General features: G+C 40.0%; 1 protein-coding gene across 2 annotated transcripts in view; it reads left to right on the top strand.

Annotated features, from left to right (window-relative positions):
• The window catches only part of lamb2 (laminin, beta 2 (laminin S)), a 46,988-nt gene that overhangs the window by 6,503 nt on the left and 17,166 nt on the right, over positions 1-23,319 (top strand). For both annotated transcript variants that reach the window (XM_074681465.1, XM_074681466.1), the window contains exons 3-10: positions 12,499-12,668; positions 12,796-12,931; positions 17,056-17,129; positions 17,273-17,461; positions 17,763-17,826; positions 20,828-21,030; positions 21,137-21,257; positions 21,441-21,629. In XM_074681465.1, the coding sequence (XP_074537566.1) occupies positions 12,499-12,668; positions 12,796-12,931; positions 17,056-17,129; positions 17,273-17,461; positions 17,763-17,826; positions 20,828-21,030; positions 21,137-21,257; positions 21,441-21,629 (1,146 nt within the window). The remainder of the gene's footprint in view (positions 1-12,498; positions 12,669-12,795; positions 12,932-17,055; positions 17,130-17,272; positions 17,462-17,762; positions 17,827-20,827; positions 21,031-21,136; positions 21,258-21,440; positions 21,630-23,319) is intronic.

Here is a 23,319-nt window from a genome sequence, read left to right as displayed (position 1 = left end):
ATAAAGAAGATTATGTCATCCCTTTTTACATCAGACATATGTGTACGAGTCACTGCTAGAGGCCACAGGCCAAGTCTAATAACAGGCTGTGTTCACAGCTTGTTAAAAAACACTCTCAGACACGTCCCCATCCTCTAATCATCTAATGGCAGACAAGCTGCAATTACACTGAGATACTACATCATGTCAGGATGGGAGGAAGGTAGGTAGGAAGGAAGGCAAACAGAGACAGAAACACATAAAGAGAGAAGGGAAGGATGTAATTAATCTGATAATTATTTTCTGATTCAGATTCTATTGTCTGAGGGGATCAGCCGACCTCTACCCACAGTGTGTGGTCGTTTTGTCTGGTAGACATGTAATTACACACAGACTCACTCTTATACTCTTACAAGTCAGTAAAACTTTGGGTGTGTAAAAGGCAGCCAGCTGTGTCTTGTACAAAGTCAGATTTATTGAAGATGTAAAGGACCCAAACACTGCTGTGATGGTATTTTAGAAGAAGTGTTTAGTCCTTGACATCATGCTTATTTTAAGTGGGCATTGGCAGTCTGGGAAATTGAACATCTGCGTCTGTTTGCTGGCAAAGTCACTTTAATGTAGCTCCCTATTAGCTTCATTAGCTTGGCAAGGATGGTATCCACAGCGCTTGTTTTGGGTCAGATAGGAAGAAAAGCTTTCTGAGTGATCCCAGAAAAACCTAGAGCTTTGCATCGATGTACTTTGTTCTGTTTTGCATCTGTCTTGTTTCCCACATGTCTACAATATAGTAGGAAACCGCAAATTTAGAATTAGAGCAGGCAATTATGGGAACAGACCAAGAAAAAAAACAAATGACACTTAATATTTAAATCATGTAAATTGATGACTAGGAGTTTTTGGACTACACTTTTTACACAAGATCATCCACAATATCATTTTAATAACTTTCTTCCCATATTGCTGTATTATCAATATTTAGTTTTCTGTCTTGAGAGTCGTGAAAGAATCCTTGAATAATTACATATCCAACTTTTCTACTGCAACTGATTTGGTGTCTGTGGCCAACCAAGCTCTGGTCACCAATGGTTCAACTCAGAGGTTGAAAGTTTAGAGTATGACCTCAACAATCACATGTGTAGTTTCCTCTCTCAGAGGACTTTGACCCCAGCCACACAGGGGTAAATCTTTTTTCTAGCACATCAGGAAGCAATTTCTGCATTCAACAGTCAGACAACTACAATTCGCTTATTCTCAAACAGTCAAGCATACACAGTAAAAATAAGAAAAGCACTTAAAAGCATTTACAGTTAGAGAAAACACAAGCAGAAAATGTTTGTAACCATGCACTCACAGTTAATTCACTGATTAGCATCAGGCTCATGTAATGGCAGGAAGAGGGACACATTTGAACATGCACAATGCATGACTCAACTAATAGCATGTCCCTGGTGTGCTGGGCTTTTCTCTGAACACATTTTCTAGACTCTGATTGGCACCTACAGAGAAACCCATCCACACTCTGCTCAGTGGTCCATGTTTCCTGTAGCAGGGTCTCATCACCAGAGTAAACACATAAATCACTAAACGTGCTCTGCTTGGTGAGGGATGGACAAGCTTGTTGACCAACAGTCTACACCAAACATCTGCTGGCCATGTGTCCCTCTCATTAATGGTGATTTGAGCTCAGGCAGCATATGAGCGCTCACAAGGGAGAGCTTTTTCACAACTGACTTTTTTATTTTTATTTAATTTTCTTGGTAAAAGTTACGAAAACAACTATTTTGCTGCTTCAAGCTATTTTAAGAGACACTAACTCTAAACTATTGTATCATCACTGTTGGTCACTATGAAAGTCTTATGTGGGACTCCCACCAGTTCTGTGTCTGGTCCATCTCCATCACAACATTGGACCTGATAGGTTCCGATTCTGCTCAGTGTGTTTACTTCCACTCCCTCTGCTGCGTTGTGTTCCAGCTGTGTTTTAGATCCAACAGGTCAGAGCCACCTTGAGTTGATACGCAAGACATCCATTTTACTGGATGCCAGCGCAAACACGCATCAGTTTGCACAAAGTAGATCTAGTGGAACAGGAAGTTAGGCACAACATGAAAACATTTGGTTGATTTTCAAAGAAAAACCCTTCTTCTGGACTCCATGTTACATCTCCAACAACAAACCATCATTACAATCAAAGCCAGGCCTGAACTCAACAGATCAGAGGTCAGAGGCAGAAAAGACATAATAAATAAAAAGAGGCTCGTCATTGGGCTTTTGGAAATCTTTGGTCATGTGGCTCCAGCTGTTTTGCAGTCTAGGTTTGCACTATACAGATCAAAGATCAATCAATCAATCAGTCTTTATTTATGTTGCACCAAATCATAACAAACTTTATCTCAAGACACTTTCCAATAACATTAACAGGTCTCGTTAACATTTTTAAAATTTTAGAAGCAGAAACCCAACATCAAGACAAGAGTCTTGTCTTATCTCATCTTAACCCACCATGAGCATAGCACTTTGCAGCATTTAGAGTTGTGAGTTATGATGACAAGGAAAAATTTCCCTTTAATGGGCAGAAACCTTAGACAGAACCAGACTCATGTTAGACAGACATCTGCCTCGACTGTGTTGGTGTTAGAGAGCGATAGAGGAGAGGGAGGTGGATGGAGCCAAACTGGGACGGAGCGGAGACAGATCAGACACAGATCTGGTGGAAGTTTGGCACTACAAACTTTGAACTATCACAAAGTACACTCTGATGTATTTGTTGAATATTTATTTCAGCTGATATTGGCCCTATTGGAAAACAGCAACCATTAGCAAGTATTGCGCCATGAACTGAAGTCGTCTGATGTGATGTGATCTGATGTGATGCATCCATTAAAAGCTGGCAGAGTGGTAAACCTAACTGCTTTTTTTTAAAGAGGAGGTTTTTCAGTAAGCAGAAGTCACTAAGTGAACACACTTTGATTTGTTTTCACAGTCCATGTGAAAAAAAATGGTTGGCAGATTGTAAAGTTATATCATGACTGAGAACAGTCAGACTATTTTTTCCGCAAGAGGAGGGACAACTATTAACAATTCAAATGAGTCAAAAACAGACACAAAAATTTACAAAGGCATGAAGAAAAATGATACTGGAATGGAAATCAACTATTGGCTAAACTGTTTTCAGTTTGATTTTCACCATCAGTGCATATGTCTGTTAGGGCTTCAGTTATTCATCAGTCATCATTACCAGAAATGTGTGTAGCAATAACTGTGTCTAAGGCAGAATACGCAGTCGGTACTTCATGTTTCTGCTGTTCCACTTTGTTAAAGACCAACATAACTTCATGAAGCTTCTCTGTCCACCTGCTGCTTGAAATGTTTCACATTTCCTCTCCAACCCAGAGTGATTCAGACGTCTCCGGGATGGCACAGGAATGTGAATGTCTCCAGAGGGACCAGCTGTTCGCAGTGCCATGCCTTGTTAGAGTAACAGGCTGGTTGAGCTCACTGAAGCCTCTGTCTGTTGAACAGCCAATGAGGAGGTCAGTGACTGACTCAAAAACAGCTGAGGGCACTCAAAAACTTTATAAGGCTGTGATGAAATATATAAAAAATACAAAGAACATTAAATTTCACATTCAAATGTAAACTGAACGTTTTTGTTATCATAAGAGAGGCCAAGGATGCTGATTAATGAGAGAAGGATGATAAATCAAGGGCAGAGAGAAGAGTCAGAGGCTCCTAGATGAGAGTAGGGTGATGTTTGCAGGGAGCTGAGACTAATAAGAAAGGTGGGGGAGGATGGAGGAGAACAGCTGGATGTTTGACTGTGGGAGCTGACCATCCATCAGCAAAGTGCTGAGCAAAGAGAGGCTGAGAGACAGAGAGAAAGAATGTAAACTAATTAGCGAGGGGAGTTAAGAGTAAAAGGTTGTTGACTTTTCTCTGTCCAGGTTTAAAAAAGCAGTTCCCTGATGGTGAGAGTTAAAGAAATAGGTGTTCTACCTTTTACTCACACCATCACTCAGGTCAAGAATGCAGCTCAGAGGTTATCTTAAAATCACGCTATTCTTGTCCGCTAACTGTAATAGACCAGCTGACATTGGATCTGACCGTGCTGTCATTATGATATTCTTGGCAGAGTGTTATGTTTAACTCCTTAACGCCCTCCTGTCTGAGCAAATGTGTATTCATGTGTGCTTTACTGTCTCTGTGTTTGTTCAAGTGTATGTCTGTGTCTGTGTTATTTGCGCTGGTGGATGTGACAGCAAACTGTCGCCCCACTGGTCTTGGTGGAATGCACCAAGTTTTTATCACATACATTCTCACCCAAGATCCCCCCACCTAAAAAGCTCTGGGAGTCACATACGCTGTGGGATCAGATTCACCCTCTTATTTTCTAAAAGTTAGTTTTTCCTCTAACTTGCCTTTATTGTTGGCATTGTCACACTAAAAAACAAGGATGCAGAAATTGACTTTTTGAGCCAATACAGAAAATCAATAACAACCTGCCCTCAATGGCTGATACCAAAGATAGGCTCAGATTTGGAGAGCAAATAATTTGCGTCTAGTTTAATATTTTGGAATTACATTTTTAACTAAAACCAAAATTGTTAACCCCTCCACAAAAAAGGGTTCAGGTTTCAGTATTAAGTCTTCATCCAGTCATCTTCCAATTCTTATAGGCTCCAGCAGTGACTCTCAACTGGTGGTTCATGACCCAAAAGTGGGTTGCAGACCTATTTTCAGTGAGTCATGGGCCTTTTGTCTGGGCAAGTAAAGGTTAAGAAAAAAATCTCGTATTTTGAAGAGATGTTTTTAATGCAGCAGAGAGATGTCTTCTTACACACCTTAACACTAGGTGTCGGTAATGACTTGTAATGCTAACTGACACATGGCATTTCACAATATAGAAGAAGATCCTTCATGGTATAGAAACAGGAAACCATTAAGACCGAAGCAGTATTTGGAGACAAATTGCTTTTTTTTTGAAGATAAGCCTGTTGAGTACTGTTAACGACCTCATGACCAGAGGACTTCATAAAAGTATCTACTCATTAAAAAAAAAATGGAAAATTGGAAAATTAAAAAAATTTCTATGATTTTGGTCATGGGTAGTCATTAAGGGATGGTGGTAGGCCAGACCAGTTGAGAACCATTGGACTAAAGTCAAATGTCAGTGTTCTGCATGTCTAAGATAAAACTATCACTGATGTTGTTGTGGGCCAATCTATGAAGGAATGTAGAGGCATGTGACACAAACCTGGCATGTGTTTTCAGAGTTTTTCATGACTCAGGATACTATTCCTTGTTTTGCCAAATGCTTGAATAATTTTTTTTTCAGTCCTTGGTCACCTACCTTGAATAAAAGTGAATCATCAAGCACTGTGAATTCAGTACCTTGTCATCAACTTTCTTAGCTTTGGGTTGTCTCTGATAAAAGTTCTGCTGTCATTTAAATCAGCATTACATTTTTTTTGGTGCCAATGCTAACTGCAGCTACTGCTGCTACATTTTTCTTCAGCACATCTCTGCTGTGTACTGAAATGAAGACCACTAGATGAGGTAGGGGGAGGTAGAGTGACCATATTCTGAAACCCTCCCCCAAAAAGGGGCCTCTTGAAAAAAATGCCCAAAGGTGTTTTAAGATGGCAAAGTAGCTCTAAAAACCATAAATTAACATATGTGGTGCAAGGGCTGTAGCCTTGACTCCCTGCTACTTATGCTTTTTTCTGATCTCTTCTCCTCATGCCCTCTGCCTCTATTTTTCTCTTTTATCCAATAAAATAAGCCAAAAGTATAAAAAAATATTCACACCTTGGAATACAGAAATATGTAAATTGAGATGAAACACCATCAGTGTTGACTGACTGTGAAACCAAAATGTCTGGAGCTCCCTCTACTGTCTGATTACAGTATGAATCATATCCTCCACCTTCTTCAGGTGGCACATGGATCAATCAAGAAAAACAAACTACATGTTACGTTCATTTTTTTCATATGCACTGTATGTTCTTACAGTTCACTTTTATCATACTAATTAATGTCAAAGTTCACGTTCTGTTCGATACTTGATTGGCAGCTCTGTTGACAACGTCTTTATGTTAAACGACAGCTGAAAGCAGAGACAACATCAAAGGTAGAAGTCAAACCATAACTGAGCTCGCTCAGTGTAGGGAGTTCAGATGACAGATTTATTTCTGTAAGTATAACTCTGATAAGCTGCAGACCTCACTGAGTACTCTGTATCACTGCTTCTGACAGTCAGAGCATTGCCTAATGTGAAAGACTTGTTGGCTCAGAGTCAGGTTTCACTGTCCTTTGGCATAAGCACAATGATATCAGGCCTCTTTTAACTGTAAGTCCAGAATAGGTTTACAACACTTGGCAAAGTATCACCTGCTTGACGTACTGAGAAGCGTCACTGCTTCTGCTGTATGACCTAAATGTGATAAATCAGACTTTCACACTTACACAATTCTTCCACTGCAATACTTATGGGTGCTTTTGGGCGATGACAGACCAAACAAACTGAAGTGTGCACAATATGATACAGGTTAGTGCACCGCCTGCTGCTAAAGGCGAATGACTGGTTGAACAGCAGTGCTTTGTGAGCTGAGATTGAATACACACACACGAACACACTAGCAGAACTACAACAGCCCTCTTTGCTGCTCTCAGCTGTTGGCCTGCATTCTTCTCTGCCTCTCCATATACGGCTACAAGGGAGAGAAAGACAGAAAAACTCCCTCATGTCCAATCAACCACTTCATAACCTCTGTTCTCAAATCGACTTTTGTCTTAGTTAAACTTTTCAGACAGAGAGAACAATGACCTCAGTTATGCTTCAGACTTCTCCTCAGTTGGTCAGCAACGTACCCACCAACACAAGACTCAAAATTAAGGATGAGCCGTTATCCATTTTGCTTATTGCTCCAGTTCCTTACCAGCTCTGTCAGTTTCTGTTACCTTCTGCTGACAAAGAGGGGAAGCACTTGACTGGTGTTTTGGTTTTAAGTGTGACCCTGTTATCTGGTGACTTTCGATGAATTTGTTAGCAGCTGTTGCTGATGCTTTTGGGTTTTCATCAAGGAGGTGTCTTATGAGCACATTTTTTTCATTTATTGGAAAAACAAACCAGGATTTGTTCACAAGGACTGTTTTTTGTGTTTTAATGATGAATGATGAAAGTTGCCAGACAATAGGGTCGCTCTTTGAACCAGAACACCTGCGGATTGAAGTGTAAAACACATGGCGCTCAGGGTATTTCATGCTGTGCTGCATCCACAAATGTTTCAGCATGTTGCTGTGTTTTCACGCTTGCTTGAAATCACATTTTGCTTAAAATTAAGTTACACTTTTGACTAATTCCATCTCCTGTCCACCACGATCACTTCCATTACTCAGTGGCTCTTGTTCTTACTGACTCTCAGAACTACTCAGCATCAGTGTAGACATATGTGAATATTGTGTTTACTTTCTGCAAAGTATTTTTTGATAATCAACCCCCCCAAAAAAACTACACACAGCACTTTTAAGTCCATTGAAGGGACTTTAGTTGTTATGATTGTGCTTTGAAGCTTCATAGCGAGAATGAAAACCAAGGATTCTTAAGATGCATTATCAACCAAAGCCTCAAATATTAGTTTAGAGTAAAGAATGATATATCAGTGATCTGAGTTTTAATTATTTATTAACTAAGAACACAATAATGTTGTTTTCATGAAACTCTGTGATGTCATCTTAACTCGTCGAGTCAAGTTTTAAAGCCTACAGAGCAGACAAACAGACAGACGCAGACAGAAACACAAAGATAAAAGCGACAAGAGACCCAGTGATTATACGACATATCAGACGTCTACTCGCTTATCCCTCTTCTCTGGTCTATCTTACACACACGCACACACACACACACACACACACACACACACACACACACACACACACACACACACACACACACACACACACACACACACACACACACACACACACACACACACACACACACACACACACCGACAGACCTTTGAGTGCGTGCCAGCAGTCACCAGAATAGATATCAAGTTGTGTCTGGATGGGTCTTCCCTTGTCTCTTCAAAGGCTCTGTACGCTGTCGTTCCTCCTCCTTCAGATCTGCTCTGTTTGTGTGTTTTCACACTCTCCTCCTTCTCTATCAGATAAGAGCTAATGTAGTGGTCTGTTTTATCAGAGAGTATCATATCAAATGGTATCTTCAAGATAAATGTGGAGCAGCTCAGTTTGTTACTTTTTGCTTTTACAAATCCTCTAATTGGAGTTAGGTGTCAGATGAATGTGTGCTTGGAACAGGAGGAATCTTTCTTTGTGCAGAGGTGGGACATGTTCCAGTGAAGAATTACTGGTGTACCTTGTGCCTCTGGCCTGTAGAAGTGTGTTTCCAACCATCAGTGTGTTAACCTCATATCTACTTCTTGCTCACTTGGCTGGCACTGTCCTGAGACTTGTCCAGCTGCCAGGCAAACACCAGTTTCCTCAGGAGCGACTGTCAAGATTGTGTATCTGTGTGTAAGAGTCTCCATGTGAAACCCTCCTCTGCACTGTTCCCAGCTGGGAGCCTATCAGCAGCTGGCCTCACTGCAGTGTCGGGCTGTGATAATGCACTGTCTTGTCTCCTTCAACAGTGAGCGTGGAGCTCAGAGAGCATCAAAACACTACTAGGCAAGCAAACCTCCACGTAAATCAGCCTGCATATAGCAGATGTTATGAGTGTTGAGCTCCCAGTCCACTTGGACACTGGTTGAAGAACTGACTTAAACACTGTCATAGAAACTGAGCCAAACATAATATTAATTCAAGCATTTGAGCTGTTTCCAAACGTATCTATATTTTCTTTTCTTTTCCAGCAAAAAGCCACTTTTAGAGTTAAAGGTCATTTAAAACAACAAATGCTAATAACTAAATCGCTGACACTATGGTTGTTTAATGCCAAACATGACTCTTACAGGAAATGACAAGCCTGAGAATTAATCTCATTATCTTTTGGAAAGTCTCCAAGTCCTTCTAAATTTCCTCCACCGTGTAGGAGTGTTTCGTAGTGTTGGAAAGGTTGCCATGCTGACTGTATGGAGGAGGATTAGAAACACCTGTTGTGGGCAGACCAGAGATTGACAGCTAGACCCAGTGGGTCTCCACTCTCCTCATACCAGTTTCCTCATAGCAACACACACAGACCAACCAGAGGCATGGGGGAAAGGAAGCTCACTGTAAATGTCTTATGGAATGTGTGATGCCTGCTGCTGGTTGTCTTGATGCTTTATAAGGTTTATTTAAACTCCCACATAGCTTGGCTGTTCAGTAGCACTGAGGCTCCAGTGCTGTCAACAAGCAGCAGCCTCTTGAACTAAAACAATTAGGAAACTGCAGTTCCTCTAATGGCCACTTGGCTTCATAAATGAGATTATTCTTACAGAGCACTGTTTTTAAAATGTGCAGCTTTACAGTCAAGACAACATCTAGATTTAAATGCTCCTTGTAACTGGTTTCCTGTTTATGAAACTGTTGGAGGGGGCAGAGCTTTGTCATGTCAGGGTAATGATTTTTTTGTCCAGCCTCCTACTGTCTTTCCAGAAGTCTTTATGAGCTTTAACTGATGTACACCTAAAAAAAAAAATCACTATTTTTTTGCTGATGTTTTAGAAAACCTATATTTTAGCCTCAGTCTGAAATTCTTTGATTTAGCCACTGTCTCTTTAAGGCTGACCGCTGCATAAGCCCCTCACTCTAATTTGCCACTACTCTGAAGGCCTGTTGAGGGCAGAGCTTTGGTCAGACCTTGGTGTTTGAGGCCCACTCCTCCAATGTGTGATGAACCAGTTAGGAAATCCTCATGTAAAGACTTCATCATTCTGGCAAGTCTTGCCATGGTTAGGGATGGGTACCTTTCACATCTGAAATGATACGGTGCTGATGCCCGGTACGTGGCAATTGGTACCGGTACTCAATGATACCAATTTTCTGTACTTTTTGTGTTTATGTGGTAAAAATATCGTTTTTTTTTGATAATAAAACAAAAAAAAAATTCAATTAAACATATTTATTTTTCTATACATAATATTGCAATGCTGTGCTCATGCCTAGCATGGGAAATCATCTACACTTCCACTCCCTTACAATCATAAGGATGCATTTAAGTACCTAAACATGGGACCTTTTGGTTTTATGTATGGAATTGATACTCTGTACTTTTGACAGAATTTGGTCGGTACCTATAAAAGTACCTAATTTGGTACCCATCCCTAGCAATGATCTTGGGCTATTTTCAGTTGAGAACAGAGAATTTTGAATAGTTTACAGACTCAGGGGTTTCCACAACATATGAATGGGTTTTAAAATCTGCACGTTCAGTATGAACATCCAGCGCTGTTTCTTTATATCCATGTTTAAAATATGGGAAAGCATAATACCCCCTCTTTAATATAACTTATACTAGCAGTGTGGGTCACCTGAGCCAGTTGGAGGTGTTATCAGCCTCTTGGTTATCCCAACCCCTCTCCAGATTTGAGATGGCAACTTCTAATTGTTAGTCTTTAAAATAATGGTCCACAAACTGAAGGCTAATACTAATCTGGTTCATACCACTAAAACAAAAAAATCACTTTTCTGTCATGCCTTTATCCAGAGGACTTGGTTATAGAGGAATTGGTATCCAATCAGTTCCAGGTTTTATCTCTTGGATTGCTCCTGGTCTATGTTGACCTCGATATGACCTACACTGGTTGTTTCCCAGATTTGACCAAAAGCTGGGGCCTCTTGTCAGGTCAGATCCTGGGGCCCCTGCAGAGCAGAGCCTGTTAACATGTGGGGGTGCCTTGAGATAATCCTTTCTCCCACAGGATGTTGTCTCAACATCGACTTGGTTCTTGATCAAGCAGTAGCTGTCTAGTTGCAGGGGGCCTTGTCCAACTCAATAAATCCTTCATACACCATGGTCCCTGACCCAGAGCGTCCCTTATGGGGCAGATGAACAAGGACTTTCCACATGTGCCCTCAAGTTAAAATTTACTGTTGGAGTTGCTTCTTAGTGGCTCATATAAATAAAACAAAGCTCAACAATGTATGCTGACCCCCACTTTGACCACTTCTATCATTCCCTTGGTCTGTCTGCCCTGAAACATATTTATGCTTTTCTGGATCATAACAGAATCAATACAAGATGGAGAATTGATGTCAAAATAAGTGCAGTGGTTAATGCTGTCGCCTCACAATAAGGTTCAGTTCCCCAGCTGGGCAGGAGCTTTTCTGTGTTGAGCTCTTGTGTTTTCCCTGTTCTCTCCAGGGACTCCAGCTTCCTCCAAAGGTCCAAAAACACGCTCATCATGTTGATTAGTCACTCTAAAAAGCCCATAGATGTAAGTGTGTGCCTGATTGGTTTTCTATCGCTACACTTCAGCCCTGTCTTGGGCTGGTGACCTGTTCATCCTTGCACTAGATGACAGTGGGGATAAGCTGGAGCCTCTATGATCCTGAAAGGGAAAAGCAGTAAAAAATAGTGAATGGATGGAGGACTCTTAGATACATGCCATGCAGTTTCTCATTCAATCTGTGTTTTAGATTCAAAGGGATATCTTTCCCCCAAAAATTAAAACACAGGCTGGTAAAGTTAATTTTCCGTCCATTTTAAACCCTGAAACATTAGATATCTCAAACCCATACAGTTGCATGAGATTCACAAAAACCTGCTTTTATCTTGTACGCTTCTCTGTTGAGTGATCAGTATTATTACAGATCCTCTTATCAATGATGTGGCCATATTTGCTCAAGCTCATCTTTTACTGTGGTTTAGTTCTTTAGTTTTTAAACAAAATTATGTCTGTTAAAGAATTTTTTAATCTTGATGCTTCTTTTTAAAACATTATTCCTAAAAAACTGAGATGTGATTTGTCTCCTGGTAGATTTCTTCCGACTAAATCAGGTTTTGTTATAGTTTATGTAAGGGAGACTTTTCAAAAAATTTTGGTAACTTTTTTACTATCTATGAAAGAGACAGAGCAATAAGATAAAAAAACATGTAAGTTATTTTGGGCTCAAAAACTGCAGGATGTATCACAAGCCTCATACAAAGGACTACAAAGTCTGTGGATTTGAATAAAAGAGTTTGCATACCCACCGAATAGTTTAATCTTACAGAATATTCAGAATAAAATATAAAATGAGTCTGATGTCAAACTTGTCTTTCCACATGCTTCTTAGTGAAGTTATTTTTGTTAATATACATTTAATATATAGAACTCAGTTTGGATGTAGAACAAATCCCTCACCCCTAGACCTTCCTGTAGTTTCATTTCCCATCCTGAAGTCTTTCTTCCTCAGGAACTGATAAGAGCTTTGATGTTTCTGAGGGCAGAGACAAGTGCACTGATTTCTTGTCAACTTTATTTGTCAACACAAGCTTGTGAATGTTTCCTCTATTAAGCTATGATGTCACTTTCCACTGTTTTTTTTCCTGTTCATTGTGATTCATTTCCTGTCCTGCCGCCCTGCCAGTGCTGGCTGCTGCTGTTGGCCAGGAACCGGACCAAAGCCACGGCTGTGCTCATGGCAGCTGTTATCCAGCAACAGGAGACCTGCTGATTGGACGAGAGAAGAACCTGAAGGCGTCGTCCACATGTGGAATGAGGAGAAAAGAGCCGTACTGCATAGTCAGTCACCTCCAGGTCAGTGTGTGTGTGTGTGGCATTCAGCAGAGTGGTAACATTAAGGAAACTGTGTTTTCCCACATCCCTCCATCTATTCTCTCTATCCAGGTAACTTTTAACACTGACTGTTTTTGTCCTGCTGCAGGATGAGAAGAAGTGTTTTGATTGTGACTCTAGGCGGCCATATGACCCGGTGTACAACACCATCAATCATCGGATAGAAAACGTCATCACTGCCTTTAAACCTCACCGGAAGAAGTCTTGGTGGCAGTCGGAGAACGGTGAGGAGAATTTTTGGTGGTGAAGGTCACTGCTGTAAAAGTCTCACTGCAGTATAACCAGTTTGCCTACATGTACCAGGATGCATTGCACATAAGCAGCTGCAACCTCAGCCTGGCTCTGCTGCATTTCTCTGGCCATGAACTCATCATGACCAGAAAGCCAAAATACAGAATGTAACCTTGCCAACAACATTCATTAAACTAACATCAGGATCCTGTTTTTACAGTGTGTGGTGAGCTGTTGTAATACAAGCTTCCATTAGGGACTAGAAACCAAAGCTCTGCAGTTCTCTCTGGGGCTACCATCTTTGCCAAATGACAGTACAGGCAGAAGGACAGGTTTTGTAGCAACACACCAGAGAAACAAATCTGTCTGAAACACCGCAGGCATGCTTCACACTGTTTTCTCTCAAGACAGGTAGATGCAAATTAGCAGTCCCCCCATTCATAACAGTTTTCTTTTCCATTTAATATAAAATAATATATTTTGGTGCATGGCCTAGACAGCTTTTTGCACCAGAGTACTGCACAACAAACAAATCACACAACAAATTTGTACTTAAATAACCAACTAGTTAATTTTGGTGTGTTTTTTTTAAAGGATTCTTTATCATTGTGAGATAGGGCTGTTTTCACCATATGTATATATAACTCCACGATAAATGGTCAGATTGCTTTGCAAAAGAATACAAGACAAGGTCACCCTTATTTTTGATAGATGTAAAAGAACGATCCACATCCTGGCAATATTCTGGATACTAAGATCCAGAATATGAAATATGTACTGGGTCATCATAATTTTCAACACTGTCAGGTAACAAATCATCGTACAAACCTGCAACTAACACCAAACTGTAGCAGACAGTCTGCTGAAAGGGAGTATAACATTAAAGTAAGACTTTACTGTTGCGTGACAATCACAATTTGCTTGAAGGTCTGTGCTCTCTGAGTGCTTTTCTAGTTTTAAGATGATTTGAACGTGATTTATTTATACTTCTGAAAAAAGTAGTTCCCCCGATAGTACTACCACAGCAACAGATTCTAATAAACCTCACAAGCTTGTCAGCATTAACATCACATCAAAGTGAACATGTCCTTAAAGGTGACCTGTGACAAGTTAAAGAGGACTTCTGCAAAATTATTTCTCATTTATCATCAGCTCTCATCTTTGTGCCAGGCTCTTTTTCTGCAATCTAATCTAATCTAAAGTTGGTGATCAGGTTTTTCCTTATGTTGCTTTTGTTGATGAACATTTATCAACCTTGTTGTGGTTTTGGTCAGACATAATCAAGTATTTTACGCAACCAGGCATTGAATAAGAAAGCAGAAAACTGTTTTATGTGCCTGCCTTTACTTCAAAACTCAATATGTAGGATTAGAAACATCACTTTTTCAGCTAGTTTCAGTTGTTTCTAATGCAGTGAAGCTCATATTTTACACTGACCTTCAGCTGGAAGCTGAAATAACTAATTTGAACTGTTCTTGAATGGGTAAGCAAACAAGAAAGTGCTCTTACAGTTTAATTTGGTCCTGTTGCCAGCCAAAGTTGGATATACAGAGATCTTAAAACAGGCTCTATTATAGGTTAATGAATAGAGTGATGGGAGGGATATAAAAATAACAGGTAGTGGAAAGGATTTTAATTAGGAGAGATAAAACCATGAAAAAAAGACCATGATCCCTGGACTATTTATAACCCACCAGCTGTACAAAACTTAAAGCGGCAAGGATTTTTAAAAATGGAATAACAGTCACACATGTACATGCACTCACACATGTACTGTAGCCAACAACCCCTGACCAGTGACAGATGGGCCTAATAACAGAGTAGGCCCTGAACTGGCATCTCCTCAGAGAGAGGGAGAGGGGTGATGACAGGGAGAGGACGAAAGTAAAAGCTTTAATGGAAAAATTGAAGAGAAAGTTGAGTGAGTATTTCAGGCAGAGAAAGGAGTGAGGAAAGCGAGATGGAGCAATTTAAACTGATCCATTTTGACTAAGGATGACAATGGAATACTGTAGAGCTCTGTGTAGAGACACCAGATGGGAACATGTCTTGTTAAAGCCGTTTGTGAGCTGTGTTACTTAATGCAGAGCTGTTTATGACAGAGCTGACCCAGAATAGAACAGATAGAAACAGGAGAAGAAGGGGGACAGGAAGTGTCGTGACTATTTTTATTTCTGGTTGCTGCTTCTCCTCCAAGGCATCTCTGTGGCATTTCCATAACAACGGTGGCACAGTACGCCTCTTTAACATGGACTACAGTGGTTTGATTGTGCACACATATTAATTTGAAAGGCAATTTCATGAGATTGCATTCAAAGATGATGATATTACAGGGCGCTGGCAGTAAATGTGGAACAGGTGCATTCTGGGTGACTTGCCAAACAAATTTCTCGCAGGCAGCGAGGCTCAAAGATGCTCTTTGAATCCTTGCTTTTTAATTCAGTTTCTTTCTCCTCCTCTGTCTTTTTCTTTTTCCCTTCTGCTTTAGCTATGGGGCATCCTTCCCACTCCTTTCGCTTCCATCTTTTTCGTCTCTTTGCACAGGTTTGACACTTTATTTAGGATGAGTTATTGCTTCTTTGTGTATATTTTGGGTTCTAATTCAGTGGATAAACTCAGTCCTATGTATGCAGGCTGCTCTTCTCTGAGATTTTTCTCAGGTTAAGAAGCTCAAATACACCCGCCTCCCTGGGAAGTTGAATTAATTTTCCATATAGTGCCAGATCACAGCAAAAGTAATTTATAGTAATGGAGAGTAATGTAGAGTCTCATACATCAGGACTAAACCTTTTTTTTTTTAATTTAACGGACTAGTTAGCCTAGTGTTATTTATCTAATTTACATGACGGGATGTCATTTGTTCATCGTCGGGTCCATATTTCTCCTTGTGCTCTTTTGCACACGTTGTAGTTCCACCCCAACGCGTTCACAGACACACAAACATGTGTGCGCATTTACACACATAGACAAGCACATTCCGTGTAGCAGACAGAGAGCTGGAAAACCACCACAAGAAACATCTCCCAGCGCCTTCTCTGTGAAGAAGCAGCACCTGCTCTCCTGCATCATGAAACGTGGCCTGCTGTCTATCTCTTCGCTATTAAATGCTGTGTTTTTGGTTATTGATAGGCAGTATAGTGGTTAAAGCATAACATTTTTAGATTGCCTTTTTTTTTTATAAAATCCATCCTCTGAATCTGACATCAAAGAAAAGTGAGCGTCACGTAAATTCAGTCAAGTGGAGTACCTCTTCCCTACATGCAGTCTTTGGGCTCACCTGGGAAGAAGTGTAAGAGGTGCTTATCTCTAAGACAGGTAGAAGGTTCACACATGTTAAATGTAAATATGTATGTTTAGGTTAATGTGACTTCAGTTTCAAAGAGCTGTTGCCATCTTTGGGCTTCATGATCCTCTCTAAGTTTGGTTTGAACTAACACAGGACAACGATATGATAGACGCATCCACACTGTCATTAACCGTGAGTGTTTCCTTACGGAGACATAAATGAGTGAAGGTCTTTTTATTTTTAACATGTAACAGAGATGACATCAAAGCAGATTCTCCCTCAGATTTGTTTTTCTGCTTCATGTGGGTAAAAATAAGAGCTCCTTTGTGGTTTGCTGAGCCATATCAAAAATTACTGGGTGCTGCAGAGTTTAGTTAAATAATTTATGAGCTGCTGCTTTAAGGTGTGAGTATACACGCTTGAGGAAAGTCCCCTCAGCTTTGTAATGAAAATGATCTTCACAGGAAAGAAACTCTTCACAGGCCTAAATTACAGAGTAAAGTACAGTTGCTACAATGCTTACTGCAAGTTGTTTATCTTTTCCAACAACCTGAGTTGAATTCAATTTGAACAGTTATGGAATAGACAAAAATTACTCATTCATTCTTTCATTTGCTGAACCGCTTATCCTGTTCAGGGTCACAGGTGGCTGGAGCCTATCCCAGCTGTCATTGGGTGAGAGGTGGGGTACACCCTGGACTGGTCGCCAGTCAATCACAGGGGACAAAAATATCTCAAAACTGATAAGAAATGATTAGTATGAGTTAAATGACGGATGTTAGCTGTAAAGGAAAGGTTAGGATAATCTCTATTTTTCTTTTTCTCCTTCAGGAAAATCAGATGTTTTTATCCAGCTGGATCTGGAAGCAGAGTTTCATTTCACTCACCTCATCATGACCTTCAAGGTGAGCTCAAAGCTCTTATTGACCTGTATTAATAAGCATCTTAAAACAAGAACTTCATAGCTTCCTTTATTTTGTACAACGGGGAAGGTCAAATAAATAAAATTGATCATGCAAACTAACATTTCATAATTCCTCCTCTGCAGACTTTCCGTCCAGCAGCCATGCTGATTGAACGATCAGCGGACTTTGGTCGTACCTGGCAGATCTACCGCTACTTCTCCCATGACTGCTCCTCCACCTTTCCTGGAGTGTCCCAGGGTCCTTTACGCAACATCAATGAAGTCATCTGTGAGTCACGCTACTCTGACATTGAGCCCTCAACAGAAGGAGAGGTGAGTGCTTGAGAAGAATATGCACTCCTGAAAATGACCAAAGTTGCTCGTTTACACATGTCCCTTACAACAAAAAGCATTTCTTGTTAGTGACTTTCCAAAATGTGTCTTGCTTCATCCTCATCTCCCCTGTCTTGTGAAAATTTTGAGGCTGGCAGGAAAATATCTCTATAAAGTGAGCTCACAGCTCACAGACCAAAAAGCGCAAAGTCTCATGGGTCACCACACTACATTTTACTGATTGTTTGATTGTTGTTTCATTATCTCTGTGTTAATGCATCAATACTGTGTCTTGACTTAGGTCATCTACAGAGTGTTGGATCCATCCATCAGGATTCAGGATCCATACAGCCCCAGCATCCAGAGTACGTGGTTGTCTTGCTTTTATATTTTTAACAGAAGGATGATGATCTAACGCAGTGAGGTGTAAAGACTTACTATAATATGTTCTTAAGATGCTTTCTCTGTTTGACAAGTTAAACACACACAAAAAAAGCTGTTGGCGAAACTTAAATGGCACATTTGTGTTCACTTGAGATGGTTTACATCAATTTTGCTGTGCAGGCAGAAGGATATGTTAGGGAGGCTCAGCGGTAGAGTAGTCGCCTCTTGACCGGAAGGTCGGGGGTTCGATTCCAGCTCCTGCAGTCACATGCTGAAGTGTCCTTGAGCAAGACACTGAATTGCTCCCACAGCGGTGTGTGGATGGGCGTGAATGTGTTAGATAAAAAAACTGATGGTTTCCATAGGAAATCCACCATCAGTGTGTATGGGTGAATAAGAAACTAGCAGTGTAAAGTGCTTTGAGTGGTCTGAGAGACCAGAATATGTAAGTACTGGTCCATTTACCATTTACAAGGGGTTTTAAGGTTTGTATGAAGTTTATAGGCTTTTACTATAAACATCATAGAAATTATTCACTATTGATGACACAAACAAAGTCTGTGTCTCCACCATTACGGTCCATTTTTATGAGGCCCACCTGAAGGTTTAAGTTTGGATATGATATTGAAAGGATCTCTTTTCATCTTTTGAAGAAAGATAAAAAATGCCTCAAAGCTGCAGTTTTATTTAAATGTAATTTTAACTCATAATTTTGCAAAATACAGGTACACTTGTCCCCATAAATCAAACTCCAGCTGACACTTTGCTGTTATCTGTCTGTGACACACTACGGGACTGAAACAGGCCCTTCCTCTCTCTGGGGTGTGAAACATGGCCCTGCTGTGTGGAAGACATGGAGAGATGTGAAAAGCAGCTGTTCACTCCCACACAGCCTCACTGTCCTGGCCCTCATGTTTAGACTGGCAGGACATAAGAGGTGTTCCCAGAAACTGGAGCTTGATTTTTAATGCAGCAGAGGATGTCTTGTTCTGCTGTTAAATATCTCCCTGTTAGTGGTCTACGCAAAGACCCCTGACCCCTCACAGCCAAACAATTCATATTCAGTTTCATCTGCTGTAAGAAAACCATCGACATCCAGAGACACTTTTGTTAGGTCAATATTTTATTAGCGGCTGCATCACTTGAATCAAGATTTTGGCTTTTTGCATGTCTTTGTTGATACGTCAGGACAGTGATGGAATCTGGGCAAAGAAATTAGAAAACGATGTGGTGCAAAGAGTCGCTGGTGAGATTCAAACCTCAGTCGGCTGCCCACATATGAGCTTTGAGGTAAAGATTTATATAGAAATACTAAAACCCATCGGTGCTTCAATTTTACAAGTGTTATTTAGATTACCGTAACTCCTCAACAATTTGGGCTGACAAGAAAATTTAAATGGCTCCTTAAAGAAGAAAAGTCGAGCCAAATCACAACATCTGGGGTATTACAGTACAGCACAAGTATCCACGTGCAATGACATTCTAATCACAGACAATAATTTATGCATGTTTTTCTCATTACTGTCACTATTGGGCAAGTGGAAAAAAATGAAACAGTTCCTTTGAGAGAGGATGAGCTTTCTGGGCATGATCTCTGACACGTTTAAGACTAAAATATCAAAAAAAGCCCAGGTGGCCTGTATGATACATGGGTGATAAAGGGTTAAGGAATAATTTAGGCCATAAAACTAGATGTTTATAGGTTGAATTTCAAAGTATAAAGATGTACAAGTGTTTGTTTCTTTTATACTACACACTGAAGTGGCACAGAAGATGCATCTATAACAATGTTAGCTCACACATACTTAAACTCATGATACATTTATTTAATCTGTCTGCATTTATTGGTGTATTGCGTAAATGAGACATGGATCCCTTAATATTTTACAAGTCTTGTCTCCTCTGGAGTTCTATTTTCGTGTGAATCATCATGGTCTCAAGAAACCAAACAAATAGTAGATTTATGAATCATTTTTCCATGGAAGCATGTTAAGATGATTGGACTTGATGATGAACAAGTCCAAGATTGTGTGTGTGTGTGTGTGTGTGTGTGTGTGTGTGTGTGTGTGTGTGTGTGTGTGTGTGTGTGTGTGTGTGTGTGTGTGTGTGTGTGTGTGTGTGTGTGTGTGTGGATCTTGAAGAGTATTTCTGAACAACTGGAGTGTATCTGAGTGGGTGTTGTAACCACAGTTATTCCAGCAGATTGAAAAAGGTGAAAAAACTGGCGGATCTCCCTGGAGGGGTGTTATCTTTCTCCCCATTAGAAATAATCTTGAAATGGTTTGAGAGGCCGGATGTGGGAGCGACCTTTTCAACACCACATTCCATTTTCATCCATCATTTGTTGAATCTTCCTGTCTCGGAAATGTGCTTAAAACTTGACACACAGACTCAAATTAGCATGACATTTGGATCATGTCTAACATGAAAGTATCTTAAGAAGACTTCCTCTTCTTTCTTGGCAAGAAGATTCTGTCCTTTTCTTGTTAAATTGTTCTCTTTATCAAACATCTTAACCCCTTACTGCCTGAATTAATGAACGGTTTTCAAAAATACATTGTTTTTATGTGTTTTTGTATTCTTACGGATGTTAAATTGAGTGGAGACTGTAAATTTGAGTTTAGTGCACACAATAGTTATAACTAAGCTTTATTATACATGTAAACATGAGAAGTTCATCCTCTGACCAATATATTGTGACATAGTAGATCTGATACAATCTTTGGTATGTGTAGAATATGGATGAGTAGCTAATAATGAGATACAAAGGTCATTTTGGCTGCGCCAAGACCTGACAGGGTATGTCGCAAATTTGTAACAACAGGTATCAAGGGGTTAGCCAGCTAATGTCTTTGGCCAAACTTGTGTTATAGATCAAGAGACAACCATATGAAGCAGAACATTTTTAGAAAACCACAGTTTTTGTAACAAAAAAAAGACACCCTTGTGTTTTACTTATTCTTTGTGTCTTCTCCCCAACAGACCAGCTTAAAATCACCAACCTGAGAGTGAACTTCACCAAGCTTCACACGCTGGGAGACAACTTACTGGATCCTCGAGCTGAAATCAAAGAGAAGTATTACTACGCCATCTATGAGCTCGTCGTACGTGGAAACTGCTTCTGCTATGGCCACGCCTCTGAGTGCGCTCCGATAGATGGCATCAGGGATGATATAGAAGGAATGGTGAGAGATAATTTTTTCAGTTGTGACTGCTGTTTCTCCTCCTTTATATATTTAATTTCCCATTCTGTATGGATTGTCTTGACTACATCTGCTTTCTCTTTCCAAGGTTCACGGCAGGTGTGTGTGTAACCATAACACTAAGGGTTTGAACTGTGAGCAGTGTGATGACTTCTACAATGACCTGCCCTGGCGACCAGCTGAGGGACGCAACACCAACGCCTGCAAGAGTGAGTTCAGAAGAAGAAGTGAAGGAGATATTACCACACATTGCTAAACCATCAGATTTATGCTCAAGAGGTTTTAATAGGAAGGAGATTACACTTGTTTAGAGAGTTTTGAAAGTATTGACAGAAAAACATACATACATAAAAATGACTAAATCACTGAAACCAATGTTTTATTACTTCCAGAGTGTAACTGTAACAGCCACTCCAGCACGTGCCACTTCGACATGGCGGTGTATTTGGCCACTGGAAACGTCAGTGGAGGAGTGTGTGACGACTGTCAGCACAACACAATGGGACGCATGTGTGAAATGTGCAAACCTTTCTTCTACAAAGACCCTTTTAAGGATATCAGAGACCCACGGGTTTGCATAGGTGAGTGTGTGATTGTTTTTAATATCAAAAACAAATCTAAGAATAACTACTGATGGATTTATCTTGAGGTAATGTGTGTGAAAGCTCCTTTTGTTACTGCAGCAGGGCTGAAAGAAGCAGAGACTGCATGACATTTGATGTTTTAGTGTATTAGTTTTGGCTCACTTTAAAATAGAAGTTGGTGAAGTGACTTTGCTTTAGCTTATTGAAAAAAGTAAGATGCTTTTAAGCCTTTGTGCCTAAATTCTGAAATTTGCTCTACTACAAAATTACTCAGACTTGAAGTATATCTTTGCAGATGTAGTGAGATGTGACCACACAGGGGTTTCTCTGTGGTGAATCATAATGACACCATTGTAGTTACAAAAGATACAGCTTACCTCTATCTGGGGATCAATAATAATGGTATTAATTTCAGTTGTATCTGATATAACACTCTGTATCTTGCTGCACACTTGGACACAAGAAATGACTTTCCAGACTGTGCTATACAGTGTGTCCACGTATAAACTGTACAATACAAACAAGGCATGGCACATTGTTCTACAAAGGTTAGCACATAACACAAGTCTCAAATCATGCTAACATAGTACAAAGAAGACTTGGCTCATTATTCTAAAACAGCAAAAAACAAAACAAAACACAAGTGCCATATTACACGGTGTGCGACAAACACACACTTTCATATTTACATCACTTCCCCTCTGGGACACCCCCACTTCAGTTGGACTGAGTGGCAAAACAAACCCCACTTAGCATTGTGGAGTGCGGCAGTAAATACAAGACCAGTTAAAATGTGGAATATGACACAAAATTATGGAAAGTTGGACTCGACGTTGATTTGTTAAAGCTTACAATGAACCAGGGATCTACGAACATCGACATGTTGACAGAAATCATGTCCTGACATTTATTTGTACCTGATTTCAGTGCCAGGAAAATACACGATGTAGCCTGAAAGCTACAAAAGCCTCTACATGTTTCAACTTACTGTATTATGTGTATTTACCCAAGTGAATACACTTATTATCTATTTGTACTTTTAGTATTTAACATAGACTGCATTATTAATGAAAGTTTAGTCTCGGTGATGGTATTTAAGTATAGTTAATATCAAATACTTTATACAACACAGCTACAGCCTTGTGCTGTAGTTCTCCCTGTTTAGAAAACTGGGTTAGTCAGTTGAAGGAATGATTTAACCCAAAAATACAGCATAAATTCATGTTTCAAACCTGTTAGTTCAATCAAGCCACAGCTCTTCCCCATTTTTGATTTTGTTTTAGATTTTAGATGGTATTTAAGCCAACGCTGCCACTCATCTCCCTCTTTCTGCCACTCAGTGGGCGTAACCGCAGTGACTCCTGCTTGCTGTGACATCACGTGCATACCATCTATAAAGGTCACAACATATAATAAACATTGAGTTACACACATGTTGTACAAATACTTGGTACACCGTTTTAAAAAGGTCACCACACTATACAAGCCTTGATCTACACATAAATTTACAGTTACAAAATAAAAACTAGATATAAAAAGCTTCACTCATACTGAAATTCAATCCATCTAACGTTGCCTTTATCTCATGAAATTGCTCACAGATGCTCCTTAAGTCTTAAAATCAAGCTGAAACTTCAGTGGAGGTTATATATTACAGGAGGATCTTGTTTTTGGCCTTTTTGGACAA

This window comes from Halichoeres trimaculatus, unplaced genomic scaffold (assembly GCF_033239565.1).
Source record: "Halichoeres trimaculatus isolate MK-OKI-2021-1 unplaced genomic scaffold, fHalTri1.1 fHalTri1_scaffold_11, whole genome shotgun sequence".
Lineage (NCBI taxonomy): Eukaryota > Metazoa > Chordata > Actinopteri > Labriformes > Labridae > Halichoeres > Halichoeres trimaculatus.
This window is presented reverse-complemented; position numbering and strand designations above follow the sequence as displayed.